Source organism: Pleurodeles waltl, chromosome 3_1 (genome assembly GCF_031143425.1).
Source record: "Pleurodeles waltl isolate 20211129_DDA chromosome 3_1, aPleWal1.hap1.20221129, whole genome shotgun sequence".
In the NCBI taxonomy this organism is placed as follows: domain Eukaryota; kingdom Metazoa; phylum Chordata; class Amphibia; order Caudata; family Salamandridae; genus Pleurodeles; species Pleurodeles waltl.
Window position 1 is genome coordinate 1130223624 of NC_090440.1, and position 23631 is coordinate 1130247254.

Here is a 23631-nt window from a genome sequence, read left to right on the forward strand (position 1 = left end):
CCGCGTTATTTCTCTTCCGTTTTAGAAATCTGACCTGCTTGTCTGTCCCTCCCTAGTGTGAGTCTGTCCGTCTTTCCCTTTCACCCCAAACCTTTCCACCCAACCAACCTGTCTCTTTATCCCCGTCTCTCTAGTCTCTTGTCGCCTTTCATGCTGTGCCTATCCCTCACTGTCCCATCTTCTCCAAACTGCTCCTTCGTTTTTTTACACCACTCTCTCTTTTGCCCCCTCACTATCACTTCTACTCTAGCACCACACGTTCCTTTAACTTCTCTTCTATTCCCACCCTCCCTCCACTAACTATTCTTCATTGTTTTCTTCCTCATCTCTCTATACCAGCTCTCCCATCCTCCTCCCTCTTTCTCTCTTTCTCCCCTCGTTTCTTTATTTGACCTCGTCTCACAATCCTACTTTTTTTGTCGTGCAGGTGTAAAAGACCTTCGTGGTATCAAAACGTTGTCACTGCTGGTGTCGAGAGGACCGATGCCTCTGGAAACCACTCGAGTGGAGAAGACACTCCCAGAAAACATGATCACAAAATGCAAAGAAATTCAAGCCTGCCCAGGAAGTCACGTTTGACTAACTCTTTAAAAATAGATGATCTTCATGTGGTGACAGTTTGCCCATCGACGGAGCGGGCCTGGTTTCATCACAGTCACTTCGTGACACGGGTCACTTCTGCACCAAGTCAGATTTTGGCTGGAGCGCCGCCATTTTGCCTGTGGTGTTGTTGTTCGTGTGTGTCAGCCGGACTGGCAGCCTGACATGCCAGCTACGAACATGCCGTCCACCCTCCAGCTTCCTGCGCTACAGGTGTCTGAGCCTACAGAATGTGGACGCTCCTGGTCCAGCGCATCCACCCCGTCCCTAAGACGCAGGCGTTTCAAGATGAGGCGCATGCGGAATGTGCGGAGTGAAAAGCAGGGCAATGGAGACCTTGTCCGGGACTCCTCAGTCAATGCCAACATGGAATTCCTTCAGCTGCCATCCATCGAGATCACTCCATCGAGTGACGAGGACACAGCATGGTCGAACTGCTCCACCCCAAGTGCCTCACCTCGACGCAAGCGATTCTTGCTCCGCAAGTGGATCCGGGTCCGGGACAAGAAGGAACCCAGTGAAAGCAGGTAAAATGATTACATGTTTTAAGTACAGCTGTGGCTGCTTGTGCGATGGGCCTTCCATCCAGAGCAGCGGAGAAAAGGCAACTTCACAGTAAGACGTTGAGTTCAGTGTGGTCAACATTTCTTCAGTTTGTATCTTAGCTAACACGTTATCAATAGGAGGAAGCGGTGATTAAACACAGTCTAAGCGGAACCTATGCAAATCTTGATCAATAAAGAAAGATGGACGTTAATTCCTGTCTACTAATATCAAAATTAAATGAATAACTTTTCAGGATTTCCTAATATTTAAAGTGACCTGATTAGTTCAAGGCAATGTTTTCGTCTGAAGTATTCCTACCTGGTCTTAAAACATTTCTAAAGCATCCAGTGCACAGGTGGTGTTGCTGCAATGTGGTGCAGAGCGCTCTCAAATGAGACTACCCCAGGTTTAGCCAGAATCAAAGACCTCCTTTAAAACTTTTCCTCAATACCAGGTACGTGCCAGTTTTGGTGACACTCTTGGTGCTTTTCATTTAGTTATCTCTGGATCTCCTGGTGCCCTAGAATCAATATAAATTGCTAGGCTCACTTGTCTTTATAGTAAGGGCCCAAGATGCAACCGTGGGCACAAGGCTAGTAGGGTATCTTCTGCTCTTGGCTCCTCGGTTAGCCCACTTCCTTGCTTAAACTGTTTATACAAATCACTCAACGTCATTTTAAAGAATGATGTTATTAGCCAATAGAAATGCAAGTTTATCTTATGCTAATACATATGTGCTCACAATTACAAAAAAATAAAGACTAGGTTAGGCAAGTCACCGCCCCCACATTTTTGTAGCATTGGAGTCACAGGGTATTATTCTTTGTGGTTATGTTTCTGTTACAGGATGTTAATGGATATGATTATAATGTGGTTGGGATTATGGTTAGTGTTAGGTTTGGTGTAAGTGTTAGATTTAGCTTTCAGGTAATGTTGACATTTACAGTTAAAGTAAGTTAAAGATTGGCAGGTCTGCTAGTGGTTAGAACTAGGGTTAGGATAATATTGAAAGAGACTCATGGTTTCAAAAGAGCATGTTCTTTATAGAGAACATTGTTGGATCAGATGTAAACTGGACCATTACTTGCAGTGAGTTTATTGCTGGAGGTTCATGTTTTAAATTTTGAGGGGCACTGGCAAGCCAAATTTTAGGTACCTCATCAATTTTGTATTTTATTGCTCACTTTCTGCTAATTTCTGCTAATTATGCCAAACAGTATTGAATAACATAAAAGATAGAGATGGAGAAATTGACAAATAGGAGTTGGAAAGTTCATTCATTTTCCCAGGTGCCATTTGGTGACAGGGGGATACAGGAGCTGGACAGTTGTCAACTTTGAGCATGCCTAACAAGTCTCTGGTCACCATAGTCTTTTATATGACATGTAGACCATTTCATCACACTTCAGTCATTGCCTCTTGTTGAAAATGTTTTGCTCCGTTTATTGTCCTTGTGGGCTTCATCACCACTCCAGTCACCATTCCATCTTGAGTCTTGGTGTCCTTGTGTAGAAGGTTCAAAAAGGCAATTGAGGCATATGCTAAATATATCCATAGTTTCTGTTGACCCATAGTGTGCATTTATAGACTTTTAGTGTATCTAGTTGTCTGTCTGGAGTAGAAATGTTTCATCAGTTTTATCTGGTCAGGCGCAGGTATTGTGCTTCCCTGGACCTTATCAAGAGTGATTATTGAATAGACTCTCTGTTTTTTAATTGGTAGCTGGTGGTGGAGTTTGATGTACCTATCATGTCACTAACAATAAAGTAGTCGTTGAGCTCACTGGTGTCTCCTTGTTGAAGTTTTCCTTCTGTGATACAACTGGGTACTTCGTGTTGGGTCCCGATGTTAGAGGGGATCCGGTGAGTGTGGTCATGTTGTTCCATAAGATCAGGACACAGCTTTCCAGCCGTGCGCTGTCATGTTACAGTTCATTCTAGATTGGCACTTAAACAAAGTAGCTTATTTGGAGCAAATTATTGTGGCAACTTCCAGAGATAAACTGTTGTATCAACTGTTTAGGACGAACCATTTGCAGCCTTCCCTTGTCACCAATACACCTCTCCTTTGCGCGTACATCCACCTTGGTGTGCAATGGAGAACTTGCACACTGCGGCCTTAACCCTAGGATGACATTGCCAATGATGGTATTCTTACACTTCTATTCCCCCAACACAGTGCTTTTCACACACTCTGCCCTTTGTTTACACTACAGCACTCACACCTGATAGGTCTCGTCCACACTCTGCAGTCTGTGCTGTTAGCCCTCTTTTCACACAATGCAGAACCCACAGCTAATTGCTTGGCAATCAATTTACATCATACAAATAATAACTAGAATTACAGTGGGATTCGTTTTTGAGTTTAGTTGTCTCCAGGTCCAAAGCTTGGCATACGTCGCACAAGCATGTAAATCACATGTGTTGTAAAATGTATTAGGATTTTGTTTCACCTAAAAACATTTTAAAGTATCAAGAACCACCTTCTGAAGATCGCTGGTAGCGACTTACCCACTCATACCAAATTTCTAAAAATTTATAACATCAGGTGAGACTGAAGCAGTCAAGGATAACGTTCATCTGCTTTTGGTTTGGCAAGTCAAGTTTCATGTCGCTCCTTCAAGGGATGATATAAAGAGAGGTTAAAAAGAGACATTTCATATTTTAGCTGCAAGTTAACTTTGCATGGTTTAGTGTAAATCCGTTCAGTAGGTTTGAAGGAATGAATGTGTCAAAAAGTGTTAAACGCGCTTGAAATAGTTTAAAAGTTATGGCTATCGGGCTCAAGTTCAAAATCCGTCTGTGAACACAGGTTTAAAGACATTTTACGATCCCAATTCAAAATCCCTCCACTGGAGGGGGGGGGGGGCGGCTCTTTTCCATTTTCCCACTTCGAGTGAGAGGGAGTGAGAGAGAGCGACAGAGAGAGAGAGAGAGTGAGAGAGAGAGAGAGAGAGAGAGAGAATGCGAGAGCTGTAGAGCATAATATGCTATTTATCAATATATTATGTGTGAATAGAGACGGGGCCATGGCCCAGTAGAGTGTAGACTATTTTATTTTCCATCGCAGGCTTTACATTGAAATTGTACAATATAAATGTGTCATAACCACCTCCTGAGCTCCTCTTGCACACACTGCCGACTCATATTTCAGTTTTCACTCGCTCACCATGGCACTTACTTATCACATGTGCAGGGTCAATGTGTACAGTCTTCTTCATAGCGTATTTTTCCAAAAAGATCGCCACCCTTCAAAATTGGACGTGTTACCTCTTCCCTTAATTCGGCACCATCACACACCTTTCCTTTCCTCTACATGCAGCTCCACGCACCCTGTTCACCCAGCACTTTCCACACTCCTATTTCACCTAACACGTTGTGGCCCAGATCTAAGCCCTTCAAATATATTGAATCACTCACATTTCAGAACCACCACTGACAGTAACCAAATACCCTTTCGCCTGAACATCCTGCTAGCATAGATTTGGGAATTAAGTCGGGTGTATGTGTGTGTGTAAGTGTGCATGTTAGTGTATGCGTGTGAGACTGTGCATCGTTGTGTGTCCTTGCGTCAGTGTTTTTTTTGTTTTTAATTAGTCGTATTAGCATGCATTCATGCAGGGTTTTGCTCTACATGCCAGCAAACGTATTCCCTTGAATCTGTGTGCACCTCCATGAATGTTAAACGAATGTGCGTGTGTATTTCTGCATCCATGCATGTTACCATAATATTCAACTTGCAAGCATAATGCATTATTGCTGCACACATTGATTTCCTGAACGTGTATTACTGAAAAGATGAATGTTGCATCCCGTCTTTGTGTTCATGCTGGAAAGGACTGTATGCGTTTACATCTGCATTTGAGTGAGTAGCACGTTCGCGCACATGAATGTGTGAATCTGTCCTTCGTGTAGGGGAGAGAAGTTATTTTTGACCCCTCGTGCTTCGTTAGCAGTCAGTTTTCAGCTGCGCGTGGCACTGTTGTTTCTCTGCGGAGAACAGCCTCAGTACCGTCTCCTAATGATGCTCCTTTTTTAGAAACTCTGTTTCCATGGCGACAGTCAGGTTCAACTATCGGAATGTGGTGGTTAGTCCTTGGTGTCTAGGTCTTTAGGGACCAAAAACAACCTGCCTGGGGCAATAGTAGCCTGATAATAGAGCATTACTGATAACGCGCTATATGTACACTGGGCACTTTACCTAGAGTCGAAGTGTTATGGACTGTAGCAGAACTGTGATCTTATGTGCATTGAGCAAGAGAGAATAAGAGGAGGCGTGGTGATCAGATATGGGACGGGGTCAGAGCCAGGGCTGAAGAGACCACAAAATGCTCTACCAACTTTGTTGACTTTTGTAACTGCAGGTAATGAAGGCAAAATATGTGTTGCATTTACAATTTGACTGGTGAATATACATGTGTAAAGCATACATAGGTCTGGCGTTAGCCAAGGCCTTTTGATTTTACCAACATGATTTGTATACTGTACTTACAGGGACTTTCAGCTAGACTTCCTCATCCATTGTTATGCCATTGTATCATTCACATTTGTCTATCACCGAGTACAGCACAAAGCATAGGCTGTGGGCCAGCCCACTTTGGTCATTAGTTAACTTCACTATGAGTAATGGCATTCTTCTCTTTCACAAGGAGACCTCTGCATACAAAGTAGTTACCTAAAGGGGCTGAGATTCCCATAGAAATATTTGCTTTTTGAGTAAAAAATATTATGTTTAGCCAGTGTTAATACGTTTTGAAAAAGACATAACAGAACAAGCAAGCACACTGACAAAGAGAAAAGGGCGGTGGCCGATACCAGGACTGTTGGCTTTGCCAGTGCTTGTTTTTTACTGGGATTGCTATCTTTGAACTCTATGCTAAACATTGATGTCTGTAGTTAGTATTTTAACCCACAAACGATTTTGCAAGGCTAGGAACCTCACTACAGTGCTTAATTTGAGCCGGTGGTTCTGAGAGCCGGCACTTAGTTTTCTTCATCAGGCATTTACTGCTAGAAACGAAACATATGGGAAAGGTGGAGGAAGAAAAATAACAAAAAAGCGTCACAAACAGCGAAAGCAGGAAGCTACAAGAATGAGCTGTAGGGGCAGGGAGTGGCTTTAAATGGATTAAAGAGGCCAGAGATGTCTCTCTCATTTAAATGTAGCAGCTGCATGTTTCAAAAGAGAGCTTTGGGCACTGGCACGTTTTTATTAACAAATTAAGCACTGCCTCAAAGTAACCTGAAGGTTACATATAGGTCTATAACATACAGAGGTTATTTATTTTCTGTTGTTTTTGCATTATTTTTAGTATCCCTCTTTCTTTTAATCTCTTTTCTCTTATTTGAAAACTGTTCTGTTTAAATTATTTTAATTTTACTGTACTTTCTGTTTTACTCGTCTACCTCTGCCCCACTACTCTATATTCTGTCTTATTTCTCAAACTTGATGTGTTCTCTCACTTACCATTCTCCCTGTGTTTTCCCCTTTCATTCCTTTCCTGTTCCTCTTATCTGTCCCCGCCCATTTCCTTCAGTTGTCTTTAATTTCTTTCTTTTCCTCCTCTATTGACAGAGCAGCTGTAATCAGACCTTTTTTAATCACCAGGAAAAAAGCTTTAAGAAGCACTACTTGGAGGGTCTTGGCTCTGCCCATATGTTGAGGACCTTGAGTAGAGTGTTTGGGTAGAAGCTGGCTTAGCCCGTACACAAAGTAACCCCACTGGCTTTGCTATGCCATCGGATAGTGTGCGCATGCTGCTGTTGCATCAGCAAACAACACAAACCTGTTGATTATTGCAGCAGAGGCTAGTTTTTTTTGGTTTAATTGTGGCGATAAAGTGTGATTTTTTCGGCGATCACATTTGTTTAAAATGGCTTTTTTTATGGCATTTCTTGAAACTGGAGAAAAAGGTAACATGTTTTATCTGTTAGTTCATGGTGTTAGTTCATTCCTGATCGTAAGTGCGCATCGCTGACATCGGAAGTCTCACAAACTAAATTAAAAGTGAAAAGAAAGAAGCTCTTTAAGAACATCGGTGTGCTTTGGTAAAAGCGACAGAAACCCAACAGGATCCAGGAGCCTCTCTGCGCCAACTTTTCGCCCAGCACTGATTTCATTATGAATCATCATGATAAAAAAAAGTCCACACACAGTCCTGGGCATCTCAAAAATTGTGCAGCGTAGCACTGTAAAAAGCAGCCATCCAGCCGAGGTCACAGGAGGAGGACAACCAGCGAAGTGAAACATTGAGCGGGATATTGTGCGAAATGGTGCAGTCAAAGAGATTTGACTACGAAGTGTGTGGGAAAGGCCATTTTATTGGAACAGGTGCTCCTCACAAACTTCCACCTGCGCTCTAGGCCTTACAAACCCAACATGCCTCAATAAATATTCACATTAACTTTACTATCATTTCCCCCACCCCTAATTAACCACCCAACAACACAACTGTGAATCAACTCACCTTCATGTCTCATCTGAACATCCTTTACCCTAAAATCACAAACTCCGAAATTCCTACCTATGATCTAAACATCACCTTTGGGTCAGTTGCCCCACCACCTTTCAAACTGCTTTGCCTTCCACTCATCTTGAAATTATAATTTAAAGATAGATTTTAGAGAATGCAGGGTGCAATGTATTTAAAAAGTAGCACATATAGGGGGTAATTATGAGTCGCTGCCGAACTCATTGCTGCCACTTGGCCACCAGTGCAGTGAAGTCCCCACCGGCCCTAATATGATTTTCCCCCTGGGCCGGCAGGTGCAAACAGTGTTTCCGCCTGCCGGCCCAGTGGAAAACAGGGTGCGGTCTGGCAGGTGCAGCAGCACCCGTCGCACATTTCACTGCCCGCAATTTGGGCAGCAAAATGCATGACGGGGCTGTGAATGGGGGCCCCTGCATGGGCAGTACAGGGGCCCCCAGGAGGACCCCAGTCACCCATTCCACCAGCCTTTCCCTGGTGGAGTAAACTGCCAAGAAAAGGCTGGGGGAAGGGGACTCATAATCCCCAGGATGGTGCTGCATGCAGCGTCACCCTAGAGGATTACAAACGCTGAGTCCAGCCTGGCGGTAGCGCCGTTTCGAACATGGCATTCATAATATGGCAGGTGGACCGCCACGACCACGGCGGTCCACCCGCCACCGTGAATCCCACAGTCCCAGGACTGCCAGACTCATAATGAGGGCCATAGTTTAAAGTTTTACATGTTCTGGATGGGAAAAACTCTTAAATTGGTCTTTCACTATTACAAAGCCTACCTCTACCAGAGGGTAACATTGGATCTGAATTATGTCATTTTTTACAATATGTAACTTCCAAATGGGAACAGGTAAGCAGTTCATGTTTGGTGTCTTTGGAATTGTAATGCAAATTCCTCTTCTATAGTAAAGATGGATTTTAAATTACAATTTTGAAATGGCACACTTAGAAAGTTGGCATGTTCCTGCCTTAGCCATGTGGTGCGTGTAGCCTTCTCAGGGACACATAACTTGGTGCAGCTGACAGCTAGGCTTTTTGCATTGCTGCCAATCAACCACACACCACAGAGAGATTAGGTGCGCCTAGATGGACTACCACTGGCACAATGGAAAGGTGGAGCTGGGCACAGCCCTACTTACACTTGTATAGGCTGTGTCCTGACTCTGCATAAATGGCTGCATACCCCTTTTTAGATAGACTGGAGCCAGGACAGGGGAGGCAGGAAACCTGTTCAATTAAGGGACACCTCAAGAAGCTTCTCCCATGTCAAAGGAGGCACCTGGTATAAATACTTGACCTCAGACACCAACTCTTCAGTATACTTCTGGACCTGTATACCCTTCGTGGAAGAGGGACCACTGTGCTGCTGAAAGGACTACTACTCTGTTGCACTACTGCTCGTAAGGACTGCTGCCCAGCTGTGCTCACCTGCGGCCCTCTTACATGGGTGAGAATGACAGGACCTGCATCTGTTGAACTGAGGACCCCAGAATGACTCAGTCAGTGGGTTGGCCTCCTGAATAGAATGTCAGGGACAGAAGGCTCCAACAACCTTGAACCCAACACCATGACTCTGCCATCTGCGAGTCCCACACTGCCAAGTTGTGCCAACCCAGTCCTGCACCCATGGAAGTGAGCCTGAAGGTGCTTTGCCAGCCCATCTGTGATTCCAGCAGAACCAATGCATTTCCTCGGCTGCGTGGAGCAATCCTAAGCAGAACCGATGCAACGCCTCTGCTGTGTGGACATTCCCAACTGAAGGACTTTGCAGGCTAAAGCGGATATATGACTTGTTGGAAAATGGGTTATTGGTAGGGCAGGTAGGTACCTACACCTAGCAACAAGCCACAAACCTCCACAAAAGTACAGTTAGGTCTCAGTAAATTAATCCCAGCTCTACCCTTGGTAGCTTGGCATCGAGCGTCAAGGCTTAACTTAGGAGACAAAGTGTAAAGCATTCAAATATCACAAAACAGTAATTAAATAAAACACAGGAAACAGTTTAAAAATCCAAAACCAATTTATAAAAATAGCTTATATTTTTATCTTTAAAATGACACAAAAACGATTAAAATCGGTTCAGGGGAACCGGAGATATGAATTTTTAAAGTATTATTATTTTCTAGCGCATAGAAACAAAAAGCGCCAATCGGGTCATCTGGTTGCACCAGGACCGGGACAAAGTCAAACTTTCAGGCCGACCGCGATGGAGCCCTGCTCGGATACAGGTCGCGGGAAGCCTCGGTTAAAAAGTTACCTTCTGACTTAGTCTTTATTTTGAAGTTTTTCTTCACCGGGACGAACCTGCCAGTTGGATCCGACCTCCTGGAGCCCTTGTCCGGATACGCGAAGTCGGTTTCCTCGGTGGTGATTTCTACCTTCGGACTTAGTCGTTTTTTCGAGATGAAAATCCTTCGACCGGGGTAAACCTGGATCTTGATCCGACGTCCGTGGAGCCCTTCTCGGATACGATGGCTGGAAGGTCCCGGTCAACTTTTTACGTTCGGACTTAGTCTCTTTTTCGGATGTTTTTCTTGACCGGGACGAACCACGAAGTCAGGCCGGGTCGCGGTTGAGGCAAGCCGGCTAGAATTTCCGCGTCGAGTCGGTCACTTTATGGAGCTTTTTTCTAAAATTTCTCCAATCTTTTCCAAACTTCTGGGGCTTCACCCAGATGTTCTTTTAAGGTTCTTTTGGGGTCCACAGCTCACCCCAAGGGTCCAGAAGTTCTGTGATGGTCCTTGGGAAGTGCGGACTTCAACTCCCAGAGTGCACCTGGCGCAAACTCCTTTTTGGCCACTGGGCAGTGGTCAGCTGGTCACTTTTTCAGGAGTTGGTGCAGGGGACTCTGGTTAGCAATTTTTCACCTGTAGCAAACAGGGAGTCCCTCCTTGAACCAGTGGAAGCCAGGCAAAGTCCTTCTTGTGGTGAAGCCCAAGTGTGCAGCTGGTGCAGTCTTTCTGAGTGCAGGGTCCAGGTGCAGGCCAGGGGTCCAGCAGGGCAGTCCTTCTTCTCCTTGTAGTTCCTTCTTCTTGAAATTTGGTGGGGATCTGAGGCGTGGGTGCAGGTCTGCCAGTTTTATCCTTGCTCCTGGGTGAAAAGCAGGGGGGCCCTGGTCCTCCAATCAGGGACAGGGTCGCCCCCCTGTGATGACCACTTCCTGGGAAGTGTGGCAAAAATCCATCCCAGAAGGCAATAGTCTCTAAAAATCCAAAATGGATGAATCTGATTTTTGGAGGAGAGATCTGGCTGAACCCACCCACTGGTGTGGCTAAAAATCATAAACACACCCCTCTCCTGCCCTCTCCTAATCTAATCAAGGGGGCACCTAGCTGTCTGGGGTTGCAGGATGTGGGGGTGTTGCTGGGTGCTCCAGATGTCCTTCTCTGCCTTTGAAGACCAGTTTGGCAGCCCTCCCCCTTCCTGCTTCCCCATCTGCTGAGGGGAGATTCTCTCCCCCAAGCACATTCCTTTGTGTAAAGTCAGGCCACTTCACACCTCATTAAAGTAGCCTGGCAGAAGCTGCTGCAGGCTGGCCAATCAGAGCACAGCAGCAAAAACAATGCAGAGCTGAAATTGGCAACTTTTTAGGTAAAGTCTAAACTTTTTACCTGCACTAGTTATATTAAATCCAACAACTGGAAGTTGTGGGATTTATTATAACAATCAATTTGATACCAAATTCTTGGTATGTAACATTTAAGGAGACTTTAAAATTTTAAATAAAGTCTGCCCATTCTAGCCTATGAAGGCCATTTACTTCAATGAGGGAAAAACGAATTTGGCTGTTTTTACCTCACCAGGGCTTATAAATCTATTTTTATAAAGTCCCTGCTTATAGTTACATGGCACCCAGCCCTAGGGGCACATAGGGCACACCTTAGGGGTGACTTATATGTAAAAATAAGGTAGTTTAAGACTTTGGAAGTACCTTTAATTCCAAAGTCGAATTTGCATATAACTTTAATTTAAAAGCAGCCAGCAAGGCAGGCTTGCTTTTAAAATGACACTGGGCACCTCAGCAATGCACCTAGGTGTGCACCACCTATGCTGTGGTCCCTAAACCTACATGCCCTACCATATACTAGGGACTTATAGGTAGGTTAACTTAGCCAATTATAATTAGCCTAATTTGCATATCCATTTTACACAGAGCACAGGCCCTGGGACTGGTTAGCAGTACCCAGGGCACCATCAGAGTCAGGAAAACACCAGCATAAAGTGGAAAATGGGGGCAAAAAGTTAGGGGGCCTCTGCAATCAGCCCCAGTTTCTCACATGACTAATAACTTTAGGTGGGCTTCTAGAGTAAGCCTGTTTTAGATGACAACATTTTTAAAATGTTTATTTATTTCTGTCATGTAACTTTTATTATTATAGGCCATCCACGTCACACCTTATAAAGAGTGTGGTTTTCTATTACAGGTAACCTGTAAACCTTGTTTATTTGGGATGTGTGGCAGTTTTTTTTGTCTATTTTCCAGAGGAAGTTTGCACGTTAGTCCTCTTGCTGATTTTGTACTTAGAGATTTTACAGATCTTTGTTGCGATTTAAACTGAGGAATCCCTATGTCAGTCTGCTATTGAATTCCGTATTTAGGGCCATATTTATACTTTTTGACGCAAAACTGCGCCAATGCAGTTTTGCATAAAAAATATTACCGCCGGCTAACGCCATTTCTTTGCGCCGTGCAGGCGTCAAATTTATACTTTGACGCATGGCGGCGCAAACCACAGGTGTGAGTAATTTTTTTTTAACTCAAACCAATGCGTCACGTAGTTAAGGAAAACGACGTTAATGCAGCGAAAATGACTGTGAGCCAGTTTACGATGTTGCAAACCAGATACACGCCGTTTTTGACGCACCTGCATCAAAATACGGCACAAACACTGCAAAATGTGCCAAGGAGAGCCAAAATGGATCCCGGATGCTTGCACAGACCCCAGGAAGATGACAACAGACCAGGAACAAGCCAGGAGGACCCACACAAGGCCCAGGACATGGAGAAGAAGGAAAGAAAGTGTCGCTTCAGTGCAGAGGAGCAGGAAATTCTGGTGAAAGAGGTGACGGAACACCAGAACCAACTGTTTGTCACCACAAAGTTGCCAATCAGTAGGAGAGAGGCAATATGGCAACAAATGGTTGACAAGATCAACAGTGTGGCAGAAGTACAGAGAACAGTCATCAAGTGCAAGAAGCGCTGGCATGACTGCAAGCGCAGGACCCAGGAAAAGATGGCCAGGAACAGGAAGGCAGCACTGCAGACTGGAGGTGGGAGTCCAGCACCGCAGGATGCCCTGGACCACATGGAGGAGATGGTGGCAGCTGTCATCCCAGAGGAGATCATCACAGGGATTCAAGGATAGGACAGCGCAGACTACCAGGAGACAACACACATGCAGGGTAAGTCGCATGGGGAATTTAAATGCACAAATGGGAACTGTAAGCAGGGGGGTGGACATACCTACTACACAATGCATGTAATTCATGATATTCAGGGAGTGGAATGGGTAAAGGGGCACGGCACGGGGGCATGGCCCGTTCAGAGGAAACCTGGGGCACAATACTACACAACACCAACAACCTTTGAATGGGGGTATGCTGCAATGCCAAGGATGTTGCAAAGGTAAAACCAGGCCAGGATATAATGTAAAACTGGCAGCACGTCCCACGTCAGCCAGTATTCTGCCTACATTAACTAGGGCCCAATTAACAACCTCTGGCCATATCTGCAAGTAGAATGTAACATTGACAACAGTTGCCACTACCACCCCTGCTGTGTGTGCAGGTCAAGTAGCTAATAGTAGTAACGTCCCCATGGATCAAACACAACCAAATTAGAGGGTTCAGGATGACACCGTTAACAATTCCCTGAAATCAATACAAATGTTCCAATCCTGTCAAATGTGATTGTCCAAAGTTGCTACAAACATCAGCCATTGTCATAAACAATAGGAGGTACAAAGCACCAATGCCATACCCATGCTGCACATGTCAGGGTCCACCCTGTGCCTGGGTCACAATAGCTCCAATGACACCATGCAACATCCCAAATGTCATACTGCTCAGACAACAGCATTGAGGGGGAGGACACATGTAACTGGTTACAGAAATACACCTGCACAGTCAGAGGAGGAAATGGAACACTGCTAGGACTATCAGTGCAATCCAATGTACTACACTTTCCCCAACATCAGCAGTACACATTACCAATGCTGACATCCATATCGTGCCATAACAATGCTATACATAGTATATGCTACATCTCAACAACATATAGGTGGATGTGAAATATCAGAGACTGGGGCAGTTCCAGATTGTTAAGTGTGTTGCTAGTGCCATCAGAACACCCACAGCCAGTGAAAGGCCTCACCATGAGAATGGAAGTAGACGGAGGGTTGAGTATGACAAGAAGGTGGCAATTCACAATTTGGCCTGAACCGACACCTAGAGAATGTGACGCAGACAAGTCCACAAACTGACCACAATACATGTGACATGCAGGTGGGGCATAGGCCTGGGAGAATGCTAATATGAAAGACAGGAACAATGAACAGGAACCAAGATCACAATATGAAAATATTCGGAAGGCAGGCATGTCACATTACAAATCGCACAACACAGACACACTAATTGTACCATATCTCATTGCAGAGGACGATGGCTCTCCTGCGGATATGCCTATCCAGGACTACCCTGATGACATGGATGACGAGCTGACAAACATCAGCCAGCAGACCCTCCAAGATGTACTTGGAACCCTCCAGACCCCACCTTCAGTCACAAGGAGGAGCCCCGAACTAGCAGCCATCACAGAGGACCCACCCACCACCCCAATTGTACGACCTGCCAGATCCAACACAGCTGAGGACTCTGCCGACACTGACACCAGCTTTGAGCGAACTGTAGTTGGAGTACAGCGGGAGCTGGTCAAGGAGGTGCGGGTGGGGATGCTAACTATGGCAGCCAGCCTAGAGGGGGTGCATTCGTGCATGATGTCAACTGAAGAACAGGCAGCAGCTATGCAAGGGCAAACAACAATCTTGCAGGAACTTAAAAAAAGGTTGAAGGAAATCAGCACAGCTGTAATAGAGTTGACCCAACACCTACAACAACAATCCTATCAACGCGTGCACGAATGCAATATTGAACCCCTCAGGGCCGACCTGGCTGCCTACCACCGTGATGTGGCTGCTATTCTTAAGAACCAGCAGCTTCTCTTTTCTGCAGTACTGCCCTTAAGAGCCCCACAGTTGGCAGCTACCGTGATGTCTGACTCCATGTCTTCAAACACTGAGGTGTGTGTTGCCCCTTCACAACCATCACCACCAAGGGCAGAGGAGACAACACACACATCAGAAGATGAAGACATGGAACAGATCACCTTTACCGGTAAGAGTACCTGGTAGCAGTAGTCGCTGCCACATGGCCGCCTATTACCAAGGTCCTGTGCTTTGTAACATGCCAGGCTTGCAACAACTGTACTCAAGCACTGTTCTTCAACCCACTGTTTATCTTGTCACCCTGCCCTGTGATTGTCTCTCACTACCTCATTGGCAAATCCTGTCTCTCTGCACTGTCCGACACTTCACCCCAGCATGTCCAATGACATGTCCTTTTGCACTTGTGTAGGATCACAATGGAAGATGTCACACTAATGGACTCACAATCATGGACAATGTACAAATAGCACTACAGCACTTTAAAATAAGCAGCACTTACACAACAACTTTGTCTCTGTGTAATGTGACACATCAACTATGATGGCCATCAGTGATGTTTACCTCAGGTCAATGATTATTGATTGTCAATGCACCTGACCTGAACAAATCTTGGCTGATAACTATGCCCAGTGGTCTGGATTGTACCATCATCTGCCCTCCCTGAGGGTTATTTCCTAGGAAAATGGAAACTATACACCATAATGCTGTGTTGGACAAAATAACGCTTCCTCAATGGCTATCTAAGCCAGAAAATAGTGCCTTTAATTGTTACTGAAAGTCAAAACTTACGTATGTGACATTTGCCCCAATTGTTAGCTAACACACAACATACAGCATGAATGGATGTGTATGAGTTTCCATAGAAATAAGCCACCGGGCTGAACATTGTAACAAATGATAGGTGTGAGTTATGTATACCATACTACATGAGAGCATACTACCACTCACCTTATAAGGATTTACTTGGACATCAGGCTGCAGGCAGACTTAACACAGTGTCCCCAATACCAAATCTGTTAGCAAAGTATGTGACATTGAAAACATACATCACAAAATAACCGCACTTTGGGATCCATAGTAACCGTGAGTGGTGGGTGCAATGGATGGCCGAATCTTAGCTAAGTAGCTTTGGTGTAGCTGCCAATGTAACAGTTTAGTTGGGATATGGTTGCAGCATGGGACACAAAAGCTAATACAAAAGAGACACTGGTCACTCATGGCAAGGCCCTGATCTACAAGTATTTGACACATACTGTAAAGGGTTAACTAGATATTTATTAAACAGTAAAAACAGAAGCTAAAACCAGGGGAAACACCTTACTTAACCTAAACTACTCTAACTACACATTACCCACAACTGTCCCTAACTAACCTAAGCTAAACCTACTTATCAAATTTAACGAAACAATCTAAACATCAACCCCCCACCCCCCTTATAAGACGGGACACATGGAGGACAACATATACTAACCTAAACACATACTATCTTATACTAAACAAATATATAATTGTTTTTAACAACAATAATTGTAATAATTTTAATAATATTTTTTGTAAATTTTCTTTTTTAAACACCAAAACCCCAACATCGTCCCCCACCCACCCACACACATAATAAAAAACAGTTGTAAAAAGTATGATACCCCCACCCCCACCCATTACTACTAACTAAACTAACAGCCTTTACTAACCTAACACCAAGCCCCCTAAAACCACTAATTTAAATAACCAGGAAAGAGGAGGGTGGGGGAGGGAATCATGGCTAAGTATAAGCCTACAAGTTGGCCCTCTGCAGGGTCTTTTTGATGGCACGCACCCTCCGATTCACTTGTGCCACCTCCTGCTGCAGTCTGGTCATTTTACGCAACACACGGTCCAAGTTCCGGTGCATCTGGTTAAAAGTTGTAGGGTCTATGACTGCAGCAGGGGTGGTCTGGGTGCCAGTGGAGGAAGTGTGGGCCCTTGTCGGTGCCATGTCTGTAGGCTGAGGTGCAGGTAGTGCTGTGACAGGGCCTGGAGCTGTCGATGTTGATGGTCCAGCAAAGGTCCCTGCTACTATGGGTGCCACCTGGGTGGTAGTGGTGGTGCTGTTGGTGGTGGCTGTGGTGGACACGGAATGGCCCCCTTAGGCAAATACCCTCCACACTCCGGAGGCTCTTTCATGGCGATAACACCTTGCCATGTTGCGGAACCCAGACTCCACATCCAGAATGTGGCGGTAACGCATTGCCCTGCGCTGAGACTCTCAAATCTGGATGAGAGTCATATTGGCAGCTGTTAAGACAAATAGAAAACCAAACATTAGGTACTTCATTGTGTGAAATGGCTCAAGAAGTAAATCAGACAATACATCTAATGTACCTGAAACAGCCCATATCATCATACAGATCACTGATTGTCCCTGAGGCAGTACATGCCAAGCCAGCCTACACATGTCCTATCATCAAACAGCACATCAAAACCCTAAAAGATGGGTAACAACTGGAATGACTTTGGCATCATTGTTCAGCCACTTGTCAGGTAAAAATCATGCTGCAAGTCCCCCACCACTGACAGGCCAACAAATTCCCATGTACTTGATGACAATCTAGGGCTTCAAGACCTGCAAGTTGTAAATGGAATTGCCAGTATAGAATGCAGGTGCTAATCATGAGTGGGTATCCTAGGTTTGGACAAGTGATTTACAGATTTACATGTCTGTGTACTAAACATGGATCATCAGTCCTATGTACACTATTCACAACCCTACGCCTGTGCCTGAGGGAGGGGGGGGGGTGGACAAGCAACTAATAATTTCTAACAACAAGGACACCCAGGAAGCTTTGGAAAGCTGTACATGCGTTTGGCCAGCACACCACAGGTAAGGAGGAAGTCCAACTAGGATACACCCAAACCTTGGACAATCCCATCAACACTTATCTGTGGAAAATGCAGACCATTGTCAACATCATTTTCTACCAGTAACCCATTACTTACCACAAACAGATAGATGCAAGCACACCTCTGGCCATGAACTGCATGCACACCTAGGCCTTGTACTCAAGTGCCTCATACTCGTAGCACAACATGTGGAGCTACATGCTGCCAGAAAGTTAAACATACAGTCAAACATGTTCATTAGTGAATAGGGAAGCTGCAGTCTGTGGGTAAGACTTTGGTATCCCTATTCTGGGAGAATCAGGGTCTGACTGGCTGACTAAATCACGAATATGGTCCACTGCTACATTTTCTGATTTCAAGTTTTATCCACATAACTCATCCCTATTCACATTGCCGTGCCTACAGGACTGACCTACAATCCCAAATTATGATAATAATCTAATGATTTGCCAACTCAAAGATGGGGAAAAAATGATACTTTACTCAAGGAACAAAACAGATCATTGACCAGCGCATCACACCTTGCTATGTGTCCAACACACAGGAGTCAATCACAAATCATCAGCAAACACAACACAGAACAGAAATATCAACACTTACTGGAGATGTCTGGGTGCGCAAATCGAGCCACCTCTCTGATAGTGTAGGGTGCAGGTCCACCTGTGAGGCATTGAAGGGAGAAATGTGCTCAATGTCTGTGCACTGTACAACACTTCTAAATACAAATACTATGTGTAATATTAACTCAGAAAGTCAAGCCTCTCAGTCATGATGATACTGCATCCTACATACCACTGCAAACATGTACAGACCCGGGACTCCAGTGAGTGAGACACACATATCTACACACATGCAGTGGCCCTAACTATCCTGTGGTGGCAAACATGCTCCTTCATTAGTTAGCAGACAAATTCATGGAGTGTATTCCATGAGAGACATGCAAAGCCACTTTCCGTGAGGACTCCAATACCAGTCACCCAGACATTGTGACTAAGACCAATTTAAGACACACAGGTACAATGTACAGAGGGCCAGGGACAGTTGTTAGCCCTCAATTTGTATAATTTTCTTCATTTGATGTGCCACAGCTATGGTAAGTTGCACCAACCATAGAGATATGAACCCGTGTGCATACCTTTTGCCATCCATCCCTAATTTAAATGTGGCACTACAAACTCAGAATATCAGTCTAAAATGTTACCTTAGGTAAGCTATAACTTGTTACGTATGTGTCAGAATCAGTTCAGACATGTATCCGAAAACAATTGAGGGACACATTTTTTGAAAAAATCTAGATTTCCAAGATATGTTTCCTGATACACTCACTGACCACACATGAAACATATGTTAAAGCCACATTGCCATCATCAATTGACGTGAAGGCAGCACTAATTTACAGGCTCCTGTTGTGTTTTGAAAGTTAGTCTAGCTGTTGCGTCAACAAATGACGGTAATGTGTAGGAAATATTGTATACCTCACAGGCAACTGTGGCCCATATTCATACAAATTTTGCACCGCATTTGTGCTGTTTTTGGACACAAAGGCGGTGCAAACTTACAGAATGTAATTGTATTTTGTAAGTTTGCGCCGCTCTTGCTTCAAAACAGGTCGCAATTGCAGTGCTAACAAAGTAGAAATATGGCCCTCTATGTTTCACTAGCATTCCACATGTTCAAAAACATTGCCGGCAGCAAATGAACAAATCAGCTACTGTCACTACAGAGCATTTAAACGTCCACATTACTCTGATTTGTACTCACCAACAGGGCCACCAATCACAATCCCCAGGTGGTCCAGCAGGTCTTGCTCCCTGGCAACAAGGTCAGCCCAGCAGTGCTTCAGCTGGTGGTCATTGCGCGATGTGTTGTAGATTCTCTGGAGATGGTACAACACCTTTGCCCACCGGAGCCTCCTTGCCTCTGTGTGATAGCCTTGGATCACACGACCACCTGCCTCTATCATTAAGGGTAGGAAGTGGCACACCAGCCAAATAAACCCACCCAGCTCCTCCTCTCCCATCCTGCCAAGACGAGGCCTACCCAACATTCTTGCATAAAAAAAACGGAATAAAGGGGTACAGAGGAGAATAGAGGGAAAGTAGGACAGGGAAATGCAAAATAACTAAGAACACAGCCCAACTATACCCAAACTACCACTACCCACAACAGACTCCCAACACAACAAAGACAAATGTTGACACCACAAATGACCAAAAAACACTAAGACAAGACACTAACACAGGCAGTTATGAAACACAAAAGGACAATTTAAAGACCACACTGGAGACAAAATCACAAAATGCACAGAGAGACAAGTCTAAACACAGCCACACAGTCAGGAAATATCACAGACTGCAAAGTGAAAGTGAAAGTACACCCACTGTACCAATCCTGTAAACAGGATATCCTATTACATCACTTCCTGCCTCAAATGCTTACAGTCTGTGCGTCATTTTTTTTAAACGCACATGATTAGAAATAACCCTGCATCCATATTGTGAAATATGTTTCATACCTAACCAATTTCCAGGGGTACAGTGTGGCGATTACCACTCAGGGCCAATGGATGTTTCTTGGCAATGTGCATCATATTTTGACACATATGCATCATTTTTTTTACGCATGTGCGTATTTTTTTACGCTTATGCGTCAAAATTTCTGTCATTAACTGGGTTTGGGTCATTTCTCATTTGTAACGGTACATGACAATTGTGACAATACAGAGATAGGCTGCTTGCACCCACATTGGGCATTACGGTATATGGGCACATGTGACAGATCATAATACTGCGGACCGTGATCCTCTACTTGTTGTTCCGGATTTGAACTCTTCACTGACGCAATAGATGGCCAAACGTGTGGGATACAATCATGTATTACTCAGTTTGGGCATGTTTTGCGTCAAGAGAGGATAGCAAGGCGACCCAACTCAATACAGTAACTCAATGCCTATGGGTCAATGTGTGTGAATTGGCTCTTACTAATGTTGTTGTGCCACTGTGTGACCATCACAAGATGCATTTTTGCAAATCTGCTTGTATGCATGTGAAGTCAATGTGTCCAACGCTCAGATGCAAGTCAGTGTGGAAATGAGAGAGGACAACTGCTGTGTGCACTTCCTACGTTTTTTGGAACATAAACACCACCAATGACAAAGCATGCACAGAATAGATAGCAGACGGTTGTTCATGGCAATGTTCCAAAACTTAGCCATCACATGTCCTGGAATGTTAGATACTACTTCCTAGGCACTTGTTTGTTTACCCACCATGAGTCAAGCATGGGATAATACTATGTGGGTACCGTGTTTGTGACACCGAGTCCCAAATATAATACACAATTGTACAATTGTAATATTCTGAATAGTTGGTGTCATATAACTGAGCCATGATTCTCCTTGGCAGTGGAGGACCAGGAGACCAAGCAGCACATGTTCACATATTTCCAGTGGTAAAATGCACAGAGGTGTCTGGTTCATGTGTGGGCCAATGTTTAGCCTGTATAATTATTGGGGTCTAGGTTGTCACAGTTACGTGCAGGTCTAGTCATGAGTCTGTGGAGCCATTTCCTGTATCTACAAAGTATCTTTCGCAGATCAATAGAAGGAAAGCCAATGAGGAATTGAGAACACACATGGGGATGATCCAGCCCTTTCATTGCAGACGTGTTATGAGGGTGTCAACAGGCCAACCTTGGTGTGATGACAAAGTTAATGTCTCAGGATTCTTATACCGGCAGGTGTCCTCACAACATTTGTACACAGGTTGGCCTCTAAAATTCCCCACTGCATCTGGGAACATCATTGCCTCTGTGCTGATTAATCTCACAGCTATTCACCACACAAGCCCCATTAATATGTTGGGAGCAATGTGAATCAGCGTGTGGACTGTCAGGGTCCTAACATGTGTAGACATTTCATGCACATTGTCTGACATTGTATGTTGTGCTGGAGGCACCATACCCAATCCATGCATACAGCCATGGTACACTGTCACTATTTGCCACTCATGCATACATGAAACCCAGACAAGGGATAGGCCATGATTTGGCTATTTGGAGACAAGTTCCCCCCATGGTACGACAAATAAACTGATTAGGCTATACAATGTATCTGAGTATGCATTGTAGACCTACCTGACACAATACCCCAGGAGGAATAAGAGGGTTGGGAAAGCAACTATGATACAAATGTAGGCACAAGGAACCTTTAGGGTAACGCAAAGACAGGAGCCAGCCAGGATAACAGGATGCAGGGTCAATCAGGATCCAAACATTTCACAAGGTAAATACACAGTGGTCAGGCTGAGACTGGTCAAAGGTGGAACAACACTGTGGAAACGGAAAACTGTGTTTGTCCTGTGTGTTGGAACGTAACACATTAACCCAAGGGCTGAGTTACACAGCTGATTTAGACGGCAATGCATAACAGTGTTATAGATAAAATGGCAGCTTCTATGCTGTTCCAGGCAGTTGCAAGGGCAGTGCATGTTAAAATGGCTGGTCTCCATGGAGGTGCTCACAGGTGTGTGCAGCATCAGTCTCTCACAAGTCCTGTAGGTGAGATTCTAGGCCAACAGTACCTTTCACATGGGAAGCAATGTACAGGTGATTTCAGGTCCTGCAGACTACAAGCCAGTGCATTATTTAACCTGACGTCCATGCAGACAGAAGTACAATGACTATGGCATACCATAATAAAGAGGGAAGCACACTGGATTAACATTGTGAGTCTGGGTGTGTGTAGAGGAGAGATTATCTGGGGGCACATATTCCCATTCCAGGGACCTCTGAAAAAGGGTGGTCTGAGACAGGGAACATGGGTGTGGCTGGACGTAGTACATGGGCTGCCATGTTCAGGGGATATCATGTGAGCAATGCTAGTCATACCTGGGGCACTTGTGCTATAAATTTGCTGCTTATATGGAAATCTTGTCACACATAGTCCTTGCAAAGATAGGTGATGTAAGACTTACTGATGTCAACGGTGGGGTCATACAATCCTGTTACCAATGCAATAGCACATCCACTGCCTCATGCATGAGGCATTTTTTACCCTTATTGACTGATGGTGTCTTAGTTGTGTGCCATATGCTGCGATGAACCATGTTGCCAACATGTATGTGTGAAATAGGTGTGGTCCTCTGCTATTGCCCTTCAAATGTGAAATGTACAGGATATATGTCATTTACAGTTTGAGTGAATGTGGCTGTACATTCATACGCATCAAAATAGTTTTGGAATTTTCTGTGTCCTAATCTGTATTTAAGGAATGCTCCATGAGGCTACACTCTGATTTTGATAGTTAGAGATAAATTTATGGAAAAATGATTATCCAGACTATGATATAGTGATTAGTATAGGTGTTTGTTGACATAGGGTAAGACAGAGGTGATGGATGAGTAGAGCTAAAAGAAATTTTGGACAATATGTTGTCTCCAACGCAATCCTGTAGCTGTGTTTGGATGGTCCCCCTCATGTTGATGGACAGCATCCTCCTCTTCCTCCTCTTCAGGCATTTGTGGGTGGGGTTCATATAGGGGAACATTCCTTCTTACACATATGTTGTGCAGGATGGCACAGGTCAAAATGATTTTGCACACCATTTCAGGTGGGTATGGGAGGCTGCCTCCGGTGATCTCAAGGCACCTGAATCTTGACTTCAGGATGCCAAAGGTCCTCTCGACTATGGTGCGTGTCCTTCTATGTGCCTCATTATAGGCACGCTCTGCTGCAGTGCTTGGGTTTCCAAATGGGGTCATGATCCATGACTGGATCCCATACCCCTGATCAGCTGAAAGAGAAAATGAGTGAGAACATGTTGATGTGCCTTGCACCATTGCATAGCAGTTGTTCTCTTGTGTTGTCTGTGACTCCTCAGTGTTTGTGTTATTGTGTGGA

General features: G+C 44.6%; 1 protein-coding gene across 1 annotated transcript in view; it reads left to right on the forward strand.

Moving 5' to 3' along the window:
* Positions 1-433: 433 nt before the first annotated feature.
* The window catches only part of LOC138283557 (uncharacterized), a 106226-nt gene continuing 83028 nt past the window's right edge, over positions 434-23631 (forward strand). Inside the window, exon 1 of the mRNA XM_069221497.1 lies at positions 434-1127. Within this exon, the coding sequence (XP_069077598.1) occupies positions 766-1127 (362 nt within the window). The 5' untranslated portion in view covers positions 434-765. The remainder of the gene's footprint in view (positions 1128-23631) is intronic.